General features: G+C 39.2%; 1 protein-coding gene and 1 pseudogene across 2 annotated transcripts in view; both read left to right on the plus strand.

Annotated features, from left to right (window-relative positions):
- PSMF1 (proteasome inhibitor subunit 1) overlaps positions 1-17,640 on the plus strand; it is a 32,200-nt gene that overhangs the window by 7,250 nt on the left and 7,310 nt on the right. For both annotated transcript variants that reach the window (XM_016148899.2, XM_016148898.2), the window contains exons 3-4: positions 614-696; positions 9,175-9,360. In XM_016148899.2, the coding sequence (XP_016004385.1) occupies positions 614-696; positions 9,175-9,360 (269 nt within the window). The remainder of the gene's footprint in view (positions 1-613; positions 697-9,174; positions 9,361-17,640) is intronic.
- LOC118610069 lies at positions 1,967-2,085 on the plus strand (annotated as a pseudogene).

Here is a 17,640-nt window from a genome sequence, read left to right on the forward strand (position 1 = left end):
GTTAGATCTTGTATGAAACAAAGTTCTTAGTTACAGACAACAAACTCCCCCTATAGTAGTTTTAAACAGATTGTATTTATTAAAAGGACTTGGATAGCTCATTGAATCTTGGAAGGTCTGGAAAAACAGGTTCAAAGCTGAACTTCCAGGATAGTGCCCCAAACCGTGCCGCGGAAACCAGTGCTGCTGCCACCATCCTGAGGCATTAGATCTTGGCCGATACTGCCAGCCCTGGTGCCCTTTCTCATGAGCCACTGATGCTGTGACTCCCTCATTAGCAAGATGCCTGTCCAGTGCTCAGCCTGCTTCCTCAAGCTGCCCTCCTCCAAGTCGAAGTTGTACATCCATTTAGCACCTCAATATCATGCTTGCACCCAAGTTGCAAAAGAGCTTATTAGTAGATTTTCTGGACTCTGCCTCAGGAAAACAATATTTCTAAATTAGAGAACTCCCCAAGCATTAAAAGGGTAGTTCCCGTATTAAAAATAGTCCTTATATATGTCCCTTTGTGCACATGTTTTTCTTCAGGTTGAATATTATCACTTTCCCCTCACCAATTCACTCATTAAACAAAAAATATTCCCAGTCTCTCATTTTTATTTTTATTTTTTAGGAATATGGCTCACAGCAAGTATCAGACTTGACCTTGAACTTGGATGATTATATCGATTCAGAACACCTGGTTGACTTCCACAGGTACTTCTAAGTGATAGCTGTCCCTGGGAAGAAGAAGAGAGAACCAGTGGCTAAATACCAGGAATGGTGTAGAGGTGTTCAGAGAACTAAGGAAGGTCAACAGAAGGACCTTTCACTTCTGGGCACAGTCACTTCTCAATTCTTTCTGTTTTTAATTTATTTGAAGAGAAGTCTCACATGAGAAATGCCACATGAAATAAAATCATGCAATCAAGTGTCCACAAGTGCTGTATTGGCTGCAGAACAGAGATGCAGCTGGGTCAGTGGGGTCAGTCAGAGTAGGCTTCTGGGAGAAGTATACCTATCAGGTCTCCACTCCACCCCCAACTTAAAAAAAAATACATTTAATTATTTTAGAGCAGTTTTAGGTTCCCAGCAAAACTGAACAGCAAGTGCAGAAATCCCATGTACCTCTTGCACCGCCCCCCCCCCCACATATATGCATAGCCTCCTTCCCTGTCAACATCCCACTATCAGCACACCAAAGTGGTACCTTTTTTTTTTTTCAAATGGATGAACCTATATTGACACATTCTTACCTAAAGTCCATAGTTTACTGCAGGGTTCATTCTTGGTGGTGGTGGAGTATGTTTAGGTTTATAAGAAACTGACAGATGGTCTTTCAGAGTAACTGTACCATTTTGTGTTCCCTCCAGCAATGAATGAGTTCCTGTTGCTCCACATCCTTGTCAGCATTTAGTGGTGGTAGTGTTTCGGATTTTGGCCATTCTAATAGATGTGTAGTGGTATCTCGTTTTAATTTGCAGTTCCCTTATGGCATATGATGTTGAGCATATTTTCACATACTTATTTGCCCTCTGTATCTTTTTTGGTAAGGTGGTTGTTCAGGTCTTTGGCCATTTTTTATTTGAGTTCTTATCGTTGAATTTTAGGAGTTTTTTGTATATTTTGGATAACAGTCCTTTATCATATATGTGTTTTGTAAATGTTTTCTCCTCATCAGGCTTGTCTTCTCATTCTCTTGACTTTTTACTTTGAAATTTGCAACTCAGTAGAAGATATGGTTTGCAAAAATATTACAGTGAACATTCATATAACCCACCACCTAGAGTCACCAATTTTTAAACATTTTGCTACATTGGCTTAATTTTTCTGAATGCTTTTTTGATTTCGAACCAGACTTTGTGAAACTTAGCCCTTAAATATTTCAGCATGTATTTTTTTTTGTTTGTTTTTACAAGGGCATCCTCTTATAAATCCTTAATACAGTTATCACACTCAGGAAATGTAGCATTAATACATTGATATAGTCTATGGCTATGCCACCCTGAACACGCCCGATCTCGTCTGATCTCGGAAGCTCAGCAGGGTCAGGCCTGGTTAGTACTTGGGTAGGAGACCACCTAGGAATACTGGCTGATACTGGCTTTAAAAAAATTTTAATATAATTTAATATATAGTTCATGTTCAGATTTCTACAGTCATCCCAGCAGTTTCCTTTTTAGTTAGTTTTTCGGCTTTTGGTTTGAGGTTATTTTTCTTATCTAATCAAGATCACCATTACATTTATTTTCATGTCTCTTTAATTACCTTTAATCTTGAACAGTTTCTTAGACTTTTTTTGTGGCATTGTTATTTTAGAAGACTTGAAGTCTCATGTGTAGAATGTTCATATTTTTTCATCGAGATCAGATGTATCAGATTACTTATCATTTGATGTAAGTTGACATTTTCAATGTGAATACTATGTAAGTGAGGCTGTGTTCTCACTATTTCACATTAGACATGAGATATCTGTCTCACAGTTGATTTTGTTCAATTTGATCACATAGTAATGACAGTATCTTCTAGCTTTCTCTATAGTAAAGGCATCTGTTTTTCTTTGTGTTCAATATGTGATCGTGGGAGTATATTAGCAGACTGAATATTCTGCTTTTTGATTTGATGGTCCTTCACACAGTGCTTTTAGCATCTATTGATGATTCATGCCTGAATCAGTTATTATTGTGATAATTAAAAAACAATTTTCTATGTTTATCATACTTTCTACATTTATTATTATCAGTATAGACTCATGGATTCTTTTTTATTCAAAGTTATAGTCCATTTTTGTCATCCTTTGAATGCTCAAGTCATTGCAGAGCTGACCAGTGGAACTCCCTTCACACTACCTCCTTTGTCCTTTTGACATGTCCTCATTCTTCTTTGACTGTTTCCTTACTTTCTGGCACAATAAGGTGTTCTGGTCTCACCTGGGACTTCCTTGCCCCTGCCTTGAAATCAGCCATTTTTCTGAAAAGTCATGATTTCTGTTGGTGGGGAATATTATTTAAAAACCAAAATCTGTACCCTGAGCGGGCTCATTAAGACTCAGGATGTCATTGCATCCAGGCCTTGTCAGAGAATAGAGCTAGGAAGCTTTTTCCTTAAAGTTATTTTTTTTTTTTTTAATTTCAAACTGTTACTTTTCTTTTTAATCTAACACCACAGGATTCTTTTTCTCTTATTCCATCCTGGATTTCCTTTCTGTGGTGAGGAACTTGATGCCTAACAGCATCAATATATTTACTTATTTTTTTATTCTAAAATACAGATACTATTTCTGAACTGCTGCATCAGTGCCTACCAAGAACGAATCTACTGTTTCAAATACAATTTCTTCCCAGATCTTTTTGTCCTCTGACTGTGTCACACTGAGGATGTATGTTGTCAGAGTATTATATTCAAAAAGTACTTGGATTAATGCTTGTTTTTCCATCAGTGTAATGAAACTATCTGTGTGATATCTAGTTAGGACCATTTTATCTACTGTATTCCATTTTAGGGACTTCTCCCCCTGCCCCCCCCCCATCCTTGTTGACCTCCTCAGGAAGCCTGGCATCGCTATAAATTCACTGTCATCAGAACTATCTCGATACCCTGTTGCATTTAATTGTGTATAATCAGCAGTAACTGTTTTGAACCAGCCACTTCTCTCAGACATCCAAACCACCTACCTCCATCACTCTGGCCACCTCTGTTTGCCTCCTCCCCCTTCCATGCTGCCGCTCTGTAAGGAGATCCCAGCTATCCCAACTTCCTCTTGTGCTCATCACCTTGTCAATTTCCCACACAGTAATCAGACCAGCCTTTTTAAAACAGATCAGATCATGGTTAAAACCCTTGCTGGAGATCCTTCAGTGATACCACCTCACATATATTAGGATGGCTGCTATTAAACCAACAATAACAACAAAAATCAGAAAATAACATGTATTGGTGAGAATGTGGGGAAATTGGAACCCTCGTACACTATTGGTGGAAATATAAAATGGTATGTAGCCATTGTAGGAAGTGGTATGATAGTTCCTCAGAAAATTAAATTATTATATGACCCAGCAGTTCCACTTCTGGGCATATATTCAGTAGAATTGAAAGCAGAGTCTTAAAGCGATATTTGCACACCCATGTTCATAGAGGTATTATTCTCAGTAATGAAAAGGTGGAAGCAACATAGTTGTCCATGAATACCTGAGACAGATGAATGGTTAAATAAAATGTGGTATATACATACAATGGAATGTTATTCAGCTATAAAAGGGAAGGAAATGCTGACACATGCTACAGCAGATGAGCATTGAAGACATTGTGCTAAGGGAAATAAGTTACACAAAAGGACAAATACTGTATGGTTTCATTTATATGAGGTACCTAGAATAATCAAATTCATAGAGTCAGAAAGTAAAATGTGGTTTTCAGGGGAAGGGGGAATGGGACGTTATTATTTAATGGGTACAGAATTTCAGTTTTACAAGATGAAAAACTGGAAATGGGTGGTGGTGATGGTTGCACAGTAATGTGAATGTACTTAAATATGACTGAACTGCACAATTAAAACTGGTTACATTAGAACATTAATTTTTTTTTTAATCCAGAAAACCCCCAAAACACTTCAGTGAATTTTCATTTCTCTGCGGGTAAAAACAAAATCCTTGATAAGGCCTGTCGCCTAGTGCCCAGCCTTCCCAGCCTCATCCTGTGCCACTTGTTCCTTAGTTCCTGTGTCTCAGCCAAGGTGCCATGCTCCTCATCCCCTCTTCAGAGCTCTTCCCTCTAGGCCTAGAGTGCTCTCCCCAACTACCTCACACCGCTGACTCTTCTTTCAGTTTAGTTTAAATGTCAGCTCCTCAGAGAGATTTTCCTGCCCCCAACCATGTTTAATGTTTCAGAACAGCCTTTTAAGCATTTAATGGGTGGGTATTTTATGATTAACTTCTTAGAGTTGGGCTCCCTTACAGTGATCTCCTTGAGGGCAGGGCCTGGATTTTTTATTTGTTTTGTATTGTTTTGTTTTGCATATAATGGACAAAGGAATGAAGGAGTGAAGTCAGGCCAGGCCAGGCTTTGGCAAAGCTACTCTTCTGGGTGCTGCCCACACCACAATTCCAGCACACCCCTTAAGAGGATAAGGGAAGGATATTTGGAATGTGGTCTCTTTCTTGACATCTTCATTCTAGAATTCCATTGGGAGAGAAATTGACAAATGCTGTGGAAGAACCCAGGCCTGTATTGAGCTGTTCATACTCATTAGGGCATTTGGTCCCCTCAGCAATACTGAGAAAGAAACATTGATGTTTTTTTGAATACATTTGTTGTTAGGGTATTTTGTATGGGAGTGTTTTGTTTTGTTTTTTGATTACTGTGAAATGAGGGACACAATAGTACTACCTCAGCATGTTATTCCAAGAATGAAGTTGAGATGTCAGCACAACGCTTTGGGTTGAGCCAAAGCTCTTGGTAAACATGCAAAGGCAGAAAAATCTGATCACTAGGAATCATCTCCATGGAAACTGAGGTTCTGAGAGGTAAGGTATGACTCTGCCTCCCGATCATAAGGGCCCACTCTCTCTCCTCTTCTGTAGCGCTAGCAGCACTAAGCTGCCTGCTTCTAGTCTCCCTTCCCCATGTGGCCCTCCTCGTTAGGTCATCATGATAAGTTTTGTCTGTCTGTGATAATTTGTGCTCCTTGATGAGCAGACTGATTTGCTAAGGGATATAAACCTATTCCTTTCTGCCATGCCCCTTCTACATTAGACAGGATGACAAGTTGTCTTGCTGGTACCAAAATGGCAGTTCTACTAAGACTTAGAAATTGTGTGAGAACTTTTCTCTCAAGAGTTGGTAGTTTTTGAATCAGACCTGAGTTCTACATAGGGAGATCAGAGGCCTTCCAACTATATCACACACAGCTCATCTGATTGGAAGGAAAGAGGAGTTAGATTTACATATCCCTTCCATCCATCTTGGTCAGGGAAGCAGGAAGGTCCCCAAAGTTCTGTGTTTTAAGTAGAAACCTATTATTTATCGGGATGTATGGGCCACAGGCCCTTAGCACTTCTAAGCCCTTATAGGTACTAATACTTTCTAACCGTGAAACTCTTCAAGCACCGCGTTCTTTAGGATTGGCATATTAAATTGGTTAGAGTTGCTCTGGTAGAAAGGGTAGGGACAAGAAATGGAGATCCTCGTGCCTCACCTACTTGGCTTTCTCTCTTGCCCTCCCTGGGCCCCTCTGTATGCTGGAGAAGACCTGAAACCACTGATTAGACTAATCTCAATTTTATGGTTACATAATATATTTTTAATTAAAGTTTTATTTTGATATAATTGTAAACTTACATGTAGTTGTAAGAAATAATACAGGGGTTCTGTATCTTTTACACATTTTTTCTCAATTATAACATTGTACAAAACTATACTACATAGGACAAGCAGGATTTGACTTTGATACAGTGATACAAAGCATTTCCATCAGCACAAGGATCCTTCTTGATGCCTTTTTATAGCCACACTGACTCCTCCTCTCTGTCCCTAACCCCATAGCAACCATTATTTATTCTTTATTTCTAAAGTTTTGTCATTTCAAAAATGTTATATAAATGGAATCATACAGTATGTAAGCTTTGGGGATTGGCTTTTCTCACTCAGCATTATACCTTTGTGATCCATCTGAGTTGCTTAGTTTGTCCCTTTGTGGATGTACCACAGTTTGTTTAATCATTTACACGTTGAAGGAATATCTAAATTATATCCAGTTTATTGCTATTATGAATAAAGGTTCTATGAATATAAACGTACAGGCTTTTGTGTGGACATAATTTTCTTTCTCTGAATAAATACCCAAGAGTACAATGGGAATTGCATATTTTGTTTTTTAAGAAATTGCTGATTTCCAGAGTGCCTGTACCATTTTACATATCCACCACCAGTATATACATGAGTGAAACAGTGTCTCTGCATCTTTACTAGCATTAGTTATTGTCACAATTTTTTATTTTGGTTATTCTGATAAATATCTGGTAATATTTCATTGTGATTTTAATTTGCATTTCTCTAATGGCTAATGATGTTGAACAATATTTTCATGTGTGTGTTGCCATCTGTATATCTTCTTTGGGAAAATATCCATTCATGTCTTTTCCCCATTTTCTACTCGGATTTTTCTTTTAATGTGTTCCTGAAGGTTCCTGATATATTTCAGATACAAATCCTTTGTTAGATGGTGGTTTATAAATATTTTCTCCCAGTCCGTGGTTTGTTTTTACTTTCTCTTAACAGGGTCTTTTGCAAAGCAAAAGTTTTGAATTTTAGTAATACCCATTTTATGGATCAAGCTTTTGGTGTCAAATGTAAGAACTCTGCCTAGCTCTAGATTTCCCCAAAATTTTTCCTTTTTTTTTCCCTAAACATTTTATAGTTTTATGTTTTACATTTAAGTCTGTGATTTAAGTTAATTTTTATATAAGTTGTGAGGTTTAGAGAGGCTTCTTGCCTGTGGATGTTTAATTCCTCCCACAGCGTTCTTATTTAAATTGCTTTGCAACTTTGTGAAAATAAGTTGTCTGTACTTGGGTGAGTCTGTTTCTGGGTTTTCTATTTTTTCCATTGATCTTTGTGTCTATCCCTTTGCCGGTATCACACAGTATTGATTATTGTAGATATATAATATACATTAATATTAAGTCAAGATAGCATCTGTGCCTTTCTATATAAACTTTAGAATAAGCTTATCTATGACTATAAAAAAAAATCCTTGCTGGGCTTTTGATAGGAGTTGCATTAAACCAATAAATCATCAAACCTATAATGGGGAAACTTGACACTTTTACTGTGAACATGGTATGTCTCCGTTTATTTGGGTGTTTTTCAATTTCATTATCATTTTGTAATTTTAAGGCTACAGAATCTGAACATGTTTTTGTTATTTTGGGGGGTTAGAGGTGATTATATATGGTGTTCTTTGATTTTTAAATGTTTATTGTTAGTATATAGAAATGTAATTTATTTTTGTGCGTTGATCTTGTATCCTGTCTTGTAATATTGAACTCACAAGTGTTTTGGGAGGGGTTTTGTTTTGTTTTGTTTTGTTTGTTTGTTTTTGTAGATTCCTTGAGACTCTCAAAGTAGACATGTCATCTGCAAATAGGGGCATTTTTTCTTCCTAGCTTTCTAATCTGTGTTCTCTTTTTTGCCTTATTGAAGTAGCTGGAACTTCTAGAATTAAGCTAAATAAGAGTGATGAGAGAAAACATCCTTGCCTTGTGTCCAGTCTTAGAGGCAAAGTATTCAGCCTTTCATTATTAAGTATATTATTAGCTGTAGGTAAGCATTTAATGCATAAAGTTTCTTCTCAGCACTGCTTTAGCTGTATCTCACACATTTTAATATGTTGTATTTTAATTTTTATTCATTGCTTTGTATCTAGACGTATGTTGCTTAATTTCCACTATTTTAGACACTTGCTTCTATGTTGATGTTTGGTATGATTTCATATGGTCAGAGAACATATTCTGTATTTCAGACCTTTTCCATTTGTGAGTTTTGCTTTTTGACACAGGATATAGCTCATTTTAAAACATTAGATTTTTCGGACTCTGTAGAGTCCTGTCTGCTCCCTGTTATGTCAGGCTGCCTCAACCCCTCAGCTGTAGCTCATTTACTTGTCTCTTACAGGCAGAGAAAAGAGGCTCAAAGCAGCCTTTGAGTTAGTGATAGAACTGGACCTTGAGCCCCCCAGAGTGCTGCCTACTAGGAGGAACCTAGTTCATCCTCCCAACGGAGCTTTTGCCTTCCATGACCCTTCCCATGACACATTATGAACACACAATTGAGGGTGGGCAGGATGGGGTGAGTACAGAGGAGCAGCCAGTCCAGGCCCTGCCGTTACACCCTCACCTCTATCTAATGGGGTGGTAAATGAGGAGGGGCAACTCAGATGCCTAAGAAGCTTAGGCCCCAGTCTCGGAGACAACGCCGGGCTGTTGTCCCCCTCACCCAAGCCCGCCGGGCAGCCCATTCCTACACTAGCAGACGGTCCAAGCGCAACACCAACAGCTGTCAGAGCCATTCTGGCTGTCGCAGCCGCCGCGGCCGCCGCCGCCGCCGCTGCCGCCGCCGCCACCGCCAACACCAGCAAAATACTGTATGTAGGGGTGCCAGCCAGCAACAAGCAGTTGATACCTCATCTACTTCCTACAGGACCTACAAAAACAGTGAGGAGCTTCGGTCCCGCATTGTGTCTGGAATCATCACACCTATCCATGAGCACTGGGACAAGGCTAGTGTAAGCAGTCCCCACCGGGAGTTTCCCCCTGCCACTGCCAGAGAGGTGGACCCACTCCGGATTTACCCACCGCACCCACGCACCAGCCGGCAGCCTCCCTGGTGAGTACAGAGCCCCTGGTGGTCAGCCCATACTTCTGTAGAAGGGTTCCAGCCATGTCCATCCTACCACTTGACCCCATCTCTCTGCTCAGAGTCTTGGTGTATGGAGATAGAAAATGGAGACATAAGTAGAGCAGTGAGTTTTTGTACTGCTACTAGTCACCCTAATTACCCAGCCTCATAAAACTTCCTGCCCCCTTTCTAGAGGCCACAAAGAACTTTTTAGTCAGCCCAGGAGTCAGTGCCCATGGGGCTTGTATGGGTGGCTGCCCAAGTGATTCACTTGTTCATTTCAAATCTGTCTGTCTGTACAGGGCCCTGGACCATGCTTTTTGGGAAAATGCGAAGATGCAGAGATACTTTCCCAAAGAGGATGTAGTTCCAGTGTCTTGCCTGTTAACATTTCATTTCACTGTGGTCCCTTGACCTCTTTTGACAACTTCAGAACTTTTCCAAAACAGCATGGGGTATGAACAAGTGACGTCCAAAATCTTTGCAGATGAGGATGGGAATATTCAGGTCTGGAGACTTATGCTCTAAGGGTGGAAATAAGGACCAGGGTGACATTAGTCTCTGGCTGAGATGGCGCTTTCCAGTTTGGAGTCTAAATTGTAGTAGAAATGATGGGATTGGCAGTGTTGAGGAAAGGGTTCACTGTGGGGCCATAATAAGCACTCAGTAAATGTTAACTGCCATTGTTATACTGTTTTGCAAATATATATCTTTGTTAGTTAAAAAAAATGGAAGAATGATAAGATGACCTGCCTAAGGTCACAAGCCACTAATAAAGAGACAGAGCAGGGCTGGGGTCCAGGTGCCCTCACACCCAGCACAATGCTCTGGCTGTGAGATAACCAAAATATGGTGGCAAGATTTAAGAATAAGCCCTGAATCAGGTTGGAAGAGACTTGTAGACCTTAATCTCAGCTCTCTCAGACTCACTGCGCATCTCAAAATAAATATCTGTGAAATCTTCACTCTTTCAAAATAGGGTTCATAGATAATCTAACTTACTGAATGTATAGTTTCAAAAGGAATAGGTATAAAGTCCTAACTATAGTATAAATGAGAAACAAAAAGAGTTAATAAGATAGTGTGTATGTCATTGTGTAGATGCCTGAGCAAGATTTCACTGGAAACCATAGTCAAACATTTGCAGTTGTATGTGGAATTATCTTGAATTCGATAGTAACAAAAGCTGGCACATAGAGATGTGTTGTATCAGCAACTCAAATATGCAAACTGTGTTGCTGTTACTATCATGACTTTTCTGAAATGATGAACAGCCCTTAGGAGAATGACAAACCCAATAGTAGATAGTATTTCTTCAGTTACATCATAGTTATATTACTGGAAAAATTTGTTTTAGAACAGTATAAAAAATACTTTGCGTTCATATAAAAATGATCTTGGACTCAGATAATTTATGTAGTCTTTACATCTCCATTAATATCTAACAAGACTTTTGAATTGTAGAGTGTGCAGCATCTGGTCTATGCCTATAAATGCCATGAGGACTCTCCAGGTGCTATGACAAGCAAAAACGCCCCCAAAGCTTCCACAATGGCACCTGAAGGCTATGCCGTCCTAATTTAGGAATCATAAAGCTGGAGTCTAGAATTGTGAAGGTAAAAAAGTCCTAGCCTTGGAGGAATTGAAAGAATTAAAAAATCACTATGTTGCAACTTCTACTGAAATTATATACCAGGGCACAAACTGTCAGTGGTCGCTAAAACCATTAGGAAAAATGTTGATGGGGAGCTTTATAATAGATAGATCAGGCTGATAACACCTGAACCCATAGATTAGTCTTAATACTGAAAGTGGGACAGCCATATAATTAAGTGTCTTCTAATAAGTAGGTTCACAGCAACCTGAATCTAGATCAAGTTCACAGTTTAAAAGAAGTATGAGGGATAGAAGAATGAGTTAAACAGACACATGAGGATATCTGTGTTCCAGCCAAAAATGGAACATGAAAAATTTTTACACAATAAATTGACTTTGTTTTTCTCATCAAATGAATGGCATGGGGAGAAAAGAGAAGGTTGGGGAGGGGGGACTGTTACTAAAAGAGTCATATCAACTAAATTCACTGTTGGACTTTGGATCTTAATTCAAACTAATTCTAAAAATCATTTTTGAAGCATTTGGGGAAATTTGAACATTGACCAGGTATTAGATAACATTAGAAATTACTGCTAATTTTGTTAAGTGAAACAAAAAATTAATTTTAGTTATGTTAAAAAATCTTTATCTGTTAGAGATATATTTACATATACATATAAAGACGTCTTTAAGGGCGAAATGATATATCTGGGATTTGCTTTAAAATAATTTCACCCCCTAAAAAAAATCTGAAATTGGGAAGCTAGTGTAGGTGAAATGAGAATGGTAGATTATTGATAATTATTGAAACTGAATGAAAGGGTTTATAAATTGCACTATTTGTACTATTTTTGGTTCATTAGAAAATTTTCTTAATAATGACTTTTTTATTAATACTAATCTTTCACAAACTCTTTCAAAAAATAGAAGAGGGACACTTCGCAACTTATTCTGTGAGGTTAGTATTACCCTGATACCAAAACTAAAAGCTATCATAAGAAAACTACAAACCAGTATCCCTCGTGAATATAGAGGTAAAAATCCTTGACAAAATACTAGAGAAACAAATCCAGCAACACAAGAAGGATTACATACCATGACCAAATAAAATTTATTCCAAGAATGGTTAGTTTAACATCTGAAAATAAATCAGTATGATACACCATATTAATAGGACAAAGAACAGGAAAACTGCATGTTCATCTCAAATAGAAAAAAGCACTTACAAAATCCAACACCCTTTCATGAAAAAAGCATTCAGCAATAGAGGGAAACTTTCTCAACCCAGTAAAGAGCACCTGCAAAAGGCCCGCAGCTAATATCCCACTTACTGGAGAAAGATAGGATGCTTCCTCATCCACTAAGATAAGGAACAAGCAAGGATATCTGCTCTTGGCTACTTTTATACAACATGGTACTTGAGATTCTAGCCAGGGCAGTCAAGAAAAATAAAACAGCTTCTCCAAGGGAGGAACGCACAAGGCAGAAGGGGTAAGCAAGGTTTATTGTAGTAGAGTGATAGCCAGGCTGAGACTAAGATGGCGTCAGCCCCAAGTGTGAGGGACCTTAAAACTTATATGGTACTTGAGGTGGGGTTTTTTTGGTGGAAATATGTCAGGCAGGTAAATTGGCAGGGAAGGGAGGAGAGTCCAGTGAAACGGGACGTAAGCGTGTAGCGTGGCCAGTCTGGATGCAAGGTCTGGTTCCCACACAAAAGGTAAGGGAGGAGTCTGGTTCCCACACTACAGGGGGTAGGGACAGGGCCCTCCTGGACCTAACAAAAACCTAGTAGTCAGAAAGTAAGAAATAAAACATTCTCTATTTGACAATGACATGAGGTCTTATATAGAGAATATTCCAAGGAATTAAAAAACTTTTAGAACTAATAAATGAATTCACAAATAAATGAATTGTGACAGGATACAAGATTAATAAGAAAAAAATCAGTTATATTTATGCACATCAGCAGTGAACAATCTGAATATGAAATTGAGGAAATGATTCCATTTACAATAACTTCCAAAAGAATAAAATACTTACGAATAAATTTAACAAAAGAATAGAACAAATTTAACAAAAGAAGTGCTAGACTTGCATACTGAGAACTACAAAACATTGTTGAAAGAAATTAAGATCTAAATAATGGAAAGACATCCCGTGTTCATGGATAGGAAGATTTAATATTGTCAGTGCTCCCCAAGTTGATCTACACATTCAGTGCAATCTCAGTTAAAATTCCAGAGGTTTTTGTTTGTTTGTTTGTTTGCTTTATTTTTTTAGAAATTGTCCAGCCGATCCTAAAATTCATTTGGAAATTCTAGGGAACCACAATAGCTAAAACAATCTCAAAAAGGAAAAAAATTGGAGGACTCACACTTCTCAATTTCAAAACTTACTACAAAGCTACAGTAATCAAAACAGTGTGATACTGGCAGAAGGCTAGACATATAAAGCAAGGGAATAGAATTGAGTCCAGAAATAATCCATACATTTATGGTTAATTATTTCAAAATAAAAAGTATTTTAAAATTTAAATGCTGAGAGCCACTTAAGTTCTTAAGTCTCTGGTATTTATTGAGCTCACTGTGTGTGGGACACTAGATCTAGCCCTGGTTGCTTCATAAAGGCCAATCATACCATCTGGGCTTCTGCTGTCATCTCATCTCATAGTGGATGAACAGCATGGTACTTGGTATGCAGGGAAGGCATCCCCAAGAAGGGACCGACTTCTAAGGAGGAGATGTTAGCTAGGCAAAGAATGGGGTAGAAAGGGTACTCCAGCCTGAAGCCCAGTCCGATGCAGAGCCCTGGAAAGACAGGCAGTGTAGTTAGAGCTGGGTGCGCGTGGAGTAGGGGGGTGGTGGTGGGTGGGCGGGTGGCAGAGCCCAGGGCAAACTTCCTCACTCAGGGAAAGGGCAGGATACAGTACACCCTATCAAGGTGGAAAATTACCGAATAGTGTGGGCCTCAGTTTTCACTAAGTGAAGGCTCTGAGTCTTTGGGCTGAGAAAGGCTTTGGGGGAGATGTGGGCATTGGCCCGAAAGATGGGGAGAGAGGCTGGGAATGGTGTCAGCCATTTGGAGGCATGCTGCAGGCACAGCCAGCCCTGTCCTGTCCTGCCCTTTGTGTTCTTATTGGCCAAAACCCTTGGCCCCGTTGCCCTGGGTGGGATTTACTCCACCCTTGACAACACTACCACTTAGTTATTCTTGTCTAATCTCAAGATTTTCGGCTTTTTTCCAGTGCATGTCCCCTTCACTCCACTTTTTTACCTCTTTGTATCTCCATCACTTGGACCTATGCCTTGCACATTTTTGATGAGTTCTCTATTTAGCAAATGTTTCCCTGTGGGTTAGGAGTCCCTAGGGCTGGGATCCTGCTCTTGAGGTACACACACTCTTTGGCATGGGAGACAGATGAGTAAATAAAAGTGATTGCTGCCATTTACAGAGGTTAGCACAGAGATCCTTTATGGATACCCTCAGAAAGGCTTCTTGAAAGAAGTCTTGCCTGAGTTGTGCCTTCATAGGGAAGAGGAGTATTCCTTAAGCTCCTTTTTTCCTTTTTTGTGTCTGAATTATTTCATAACATTTCTTTCAGGGGATAGGTTGTTCTAGGCTGAGGGAACAGTAGACCAGAGGCATCAGGGTCTGAAAGCATGAGACTATCCTTAAAGTTTGGCTAGAGAAGGATTTCATGTCTGGAATCATAGGCTATAATAGCTGAGGAGGATGGGACTAAATTTTGGAAGTTCCTGGTGTGAAGTACGTGGATCTCTTCATGGGCAGTTGGAAACCACTGAAGGATTCTGATGAGGGCAGTGGTGCTTTTGGCTAATGAGCCTGGTGGGTTGGAGTGGGTAAGGCAGAAGGCTCTCATCACTCCTACATACCACTCTTAGCAGGTGGGATTTGTTCCCCTTCTTTCTGCTACCCATCCATCCCCCATGTCAAGGAGAGGATATCGTATGGCAGTTAGGAGCACAGGCTTTGAAGTTGATTGTCTGGGTTCAAACTCTAATCTTATATCTTTATTTGTCTCTGACTGAGCTCATTTAGTCCCTTGGAGCCTTGATTTCTTCATCTGCACCTTGGGATTATTATGCCTGTCTCAGATATTTTAGGATTGAATTTAATGGTGGATGTCACTGAGCTGATTGCTCAGAATATAGTAAATATTCAATAAATGCTCGGTGGGTCCCATTCAGGTAGCACCAGAGATGAGAACAAGACTGAAAATGTAATGAGTAGATGGTTTCCTCAGAGAGAACCTTGTTTTATGTTTTTAAATATGTAGCCTCCTCTTCCAGAAAAGGATTTGGTGTAGTGGAGCCACTTAGGTGTGAGAGTATCGACCTAGAATATGTGTTGGAACTGCATTTAGACCCAGGCCCTTTATGGACATTGCTTTCTTATCAACATCTGCTGCTGTTTATCAAGGATAAGAGTAACTGCCATTTCTTGGCTGTCCACCAAATGCTGGCCACTAAACAGGAGCTTTCATTTATGGTTGCTCATCTTTCAGACAGCCATACAAGAAGATCGATGGCATCCCTGTTTTATAGGGGAAAGCGACAGTGGATAGGGAGGTAGCATAACTTCCCAGATTTATCTTAACTGGGAGGTCGAAGACTGGGGTTTACCTCTATGTGTGTCTGACTCAGAAGCTTATGCTTTCTGCAATGCACTGTTCAGCTTCAGTTCATGCAGTCAGTTTGTGTACAAGTTCAGAGTAGTGAGCATACATAGATTGTGGGTAAAAATCCATCCCCTTCCGCCCTCACCCTCTAGTTAGGTCTTTCTCAAGCAAGCCTGTTTCCCTGGGCTAAGACATTGAACTGGATGAGATGGTTGGAAGAGGAGGCAGGATGTTTTAGGAGGCTTTTTGTCAGCCACTAGAGAGTTGACAGCCCATCAGGTCTTTCTACTGCAGCCCCTTTCTCCCTCCACCCCCATTCTTTGCCAGCCCCCTTTCTCTGTAGCACAGATGTCTGTAATGACACCAATTCTTTTATTATAGCCCCCTACCACCATGTTGCTGAGCAACCAGGCACTCAAACTTTCACCTTTTTGTTTTTCCCTCAAATGCCCTATTTGGGGGTGGGGTCTTAGGGTGGGGAGAAGGGAAAGAGCAGCACAGCAGCTGGGCCCATCTGGTGCTGCAGGGTGTTACCTCATCCCTGAGCAGCTTGACTTGTATTCTGAGTGGGAAACAGCAGGCTCTGCCCCATCCCACAGGACACAGTCCATGTCTCACCCCCTCACCTTCCATACCTACATCTTGGCTGTCCCCTACCCGGAAACCTCCCAATGCAAACCGAAGTCAGGATGTCTGCCCTAGTGCATAAAGAGACTGACTGCTCTAAGTGTGGGGTGATGGGTCTCTGGAGTTTGAAGGATACTGGGTCTGCTCATTTATGCTGGTATAATGGAGAGGACATTCCATCGTGATGAAGAATTGAGGGTGAAAAGTAGGTCTTTTCTACCTCTGAGATCTCCAGGAAAGAATTACTGAAAACAGCCCATCTATAAGGGAAGTTTTTGTTTTGTTTTCTTTTTTTAAATCTAAGCCTAACTTTTTTCATTGTTGTCATTACAGTTCTAATCCATTTCCATTTGCTGCATCTGTCCTCCTACAGTCAGCCAGGAGACTCTATGCCCCAAATCCTATTCCCCGTTTTGAAAAAACAATTTTTCCCATGCTTAACCAGCTTTGCTAAAAATAAATCCTTAGATATAAAGCTTTTGTTTATGTCATGCAAAATTTATTTTCAAACCCAATCAGTCTATATCTTTACAAATTTTTTAATGTTCCCAATGTTTTATGTTCTGTGTTTTCTTTTTAAAATTTCATAATTCATTGACTAAAGTGCTAAACATATCTTTTAAAATATTTGATATTTTATTGTACCGGTACATTTCATTTACCTAGCCTCAGTGGGGTATTCAAGCATGTCCAATTTTTCATTTTAAATTGTACACCATAAACGTGTATATACTTTTTGTTGTTGTTCCTTGAGTTAATTTCCTTTGCTGGCAGATCTCAAACATTTTGGTCTTAGGAATCCTCTTGCATTCTCAGAAATTGTTGAGAACTCCAAAGAGAGCTCGTTTGAGTTACAGCTATCAATATTTATCATATTAGAAATTACAGCTAAAAAATTTAAAATACACATTCATTCATTTTAAAAATATTATAAATCCATAATGTGTTAACATAAATAACAAATTTTATGAAAATACTATTTTCTAAAATAGAAAAAATTAGTGAGAAGAGACATTGTTTTACGTTATTGCACATCTCTTTAATATCTGGCATAGAAGACAGCTACATTCTCATTTCTGCTTCTGCTTTTAATCTGTAGGTGATAATGTTGTTTTTGTTCAAGCCTTAACAAAGGTTGTTGGAAAAGAGAATAGTAGTTTAATAGCTTTTTCAAACAATTGTAGATATTCTCCTTTGCATTGTACTAGAATTTGACAAGTGATAGCTTCTTTAAGGGTTATTACATTAAAATCCACTGATCTGTCATGACCTTTGAATGAATCTTTTACCCATGCATGATATTAGAAAGTCATTTATTAATTGTTTGGAAAATATTGGTTTACTGAGATGTACAGATCTGTTAAATGTTGGTGCGTTTTATTACATGACATCAAAAAATTACAATT

The sequence above is a fragment of the Rousettus aegyptiacus genome, unplaced genomic scaffold (genome assembly GCF_014176215.1).
Source record: "Rousettus aegyptiacus isolate mRouAeg1 unplaced genomic scaffold, mRouAeg1.p scaffold_m13_p_12, whole genome shotgun sequence".
NCBI lineage: Eukaryota > Metazoa > Chordata > Mammalia > Chiroptera > Pteropodidae > Rousettus > Rousettus aegyptiacus.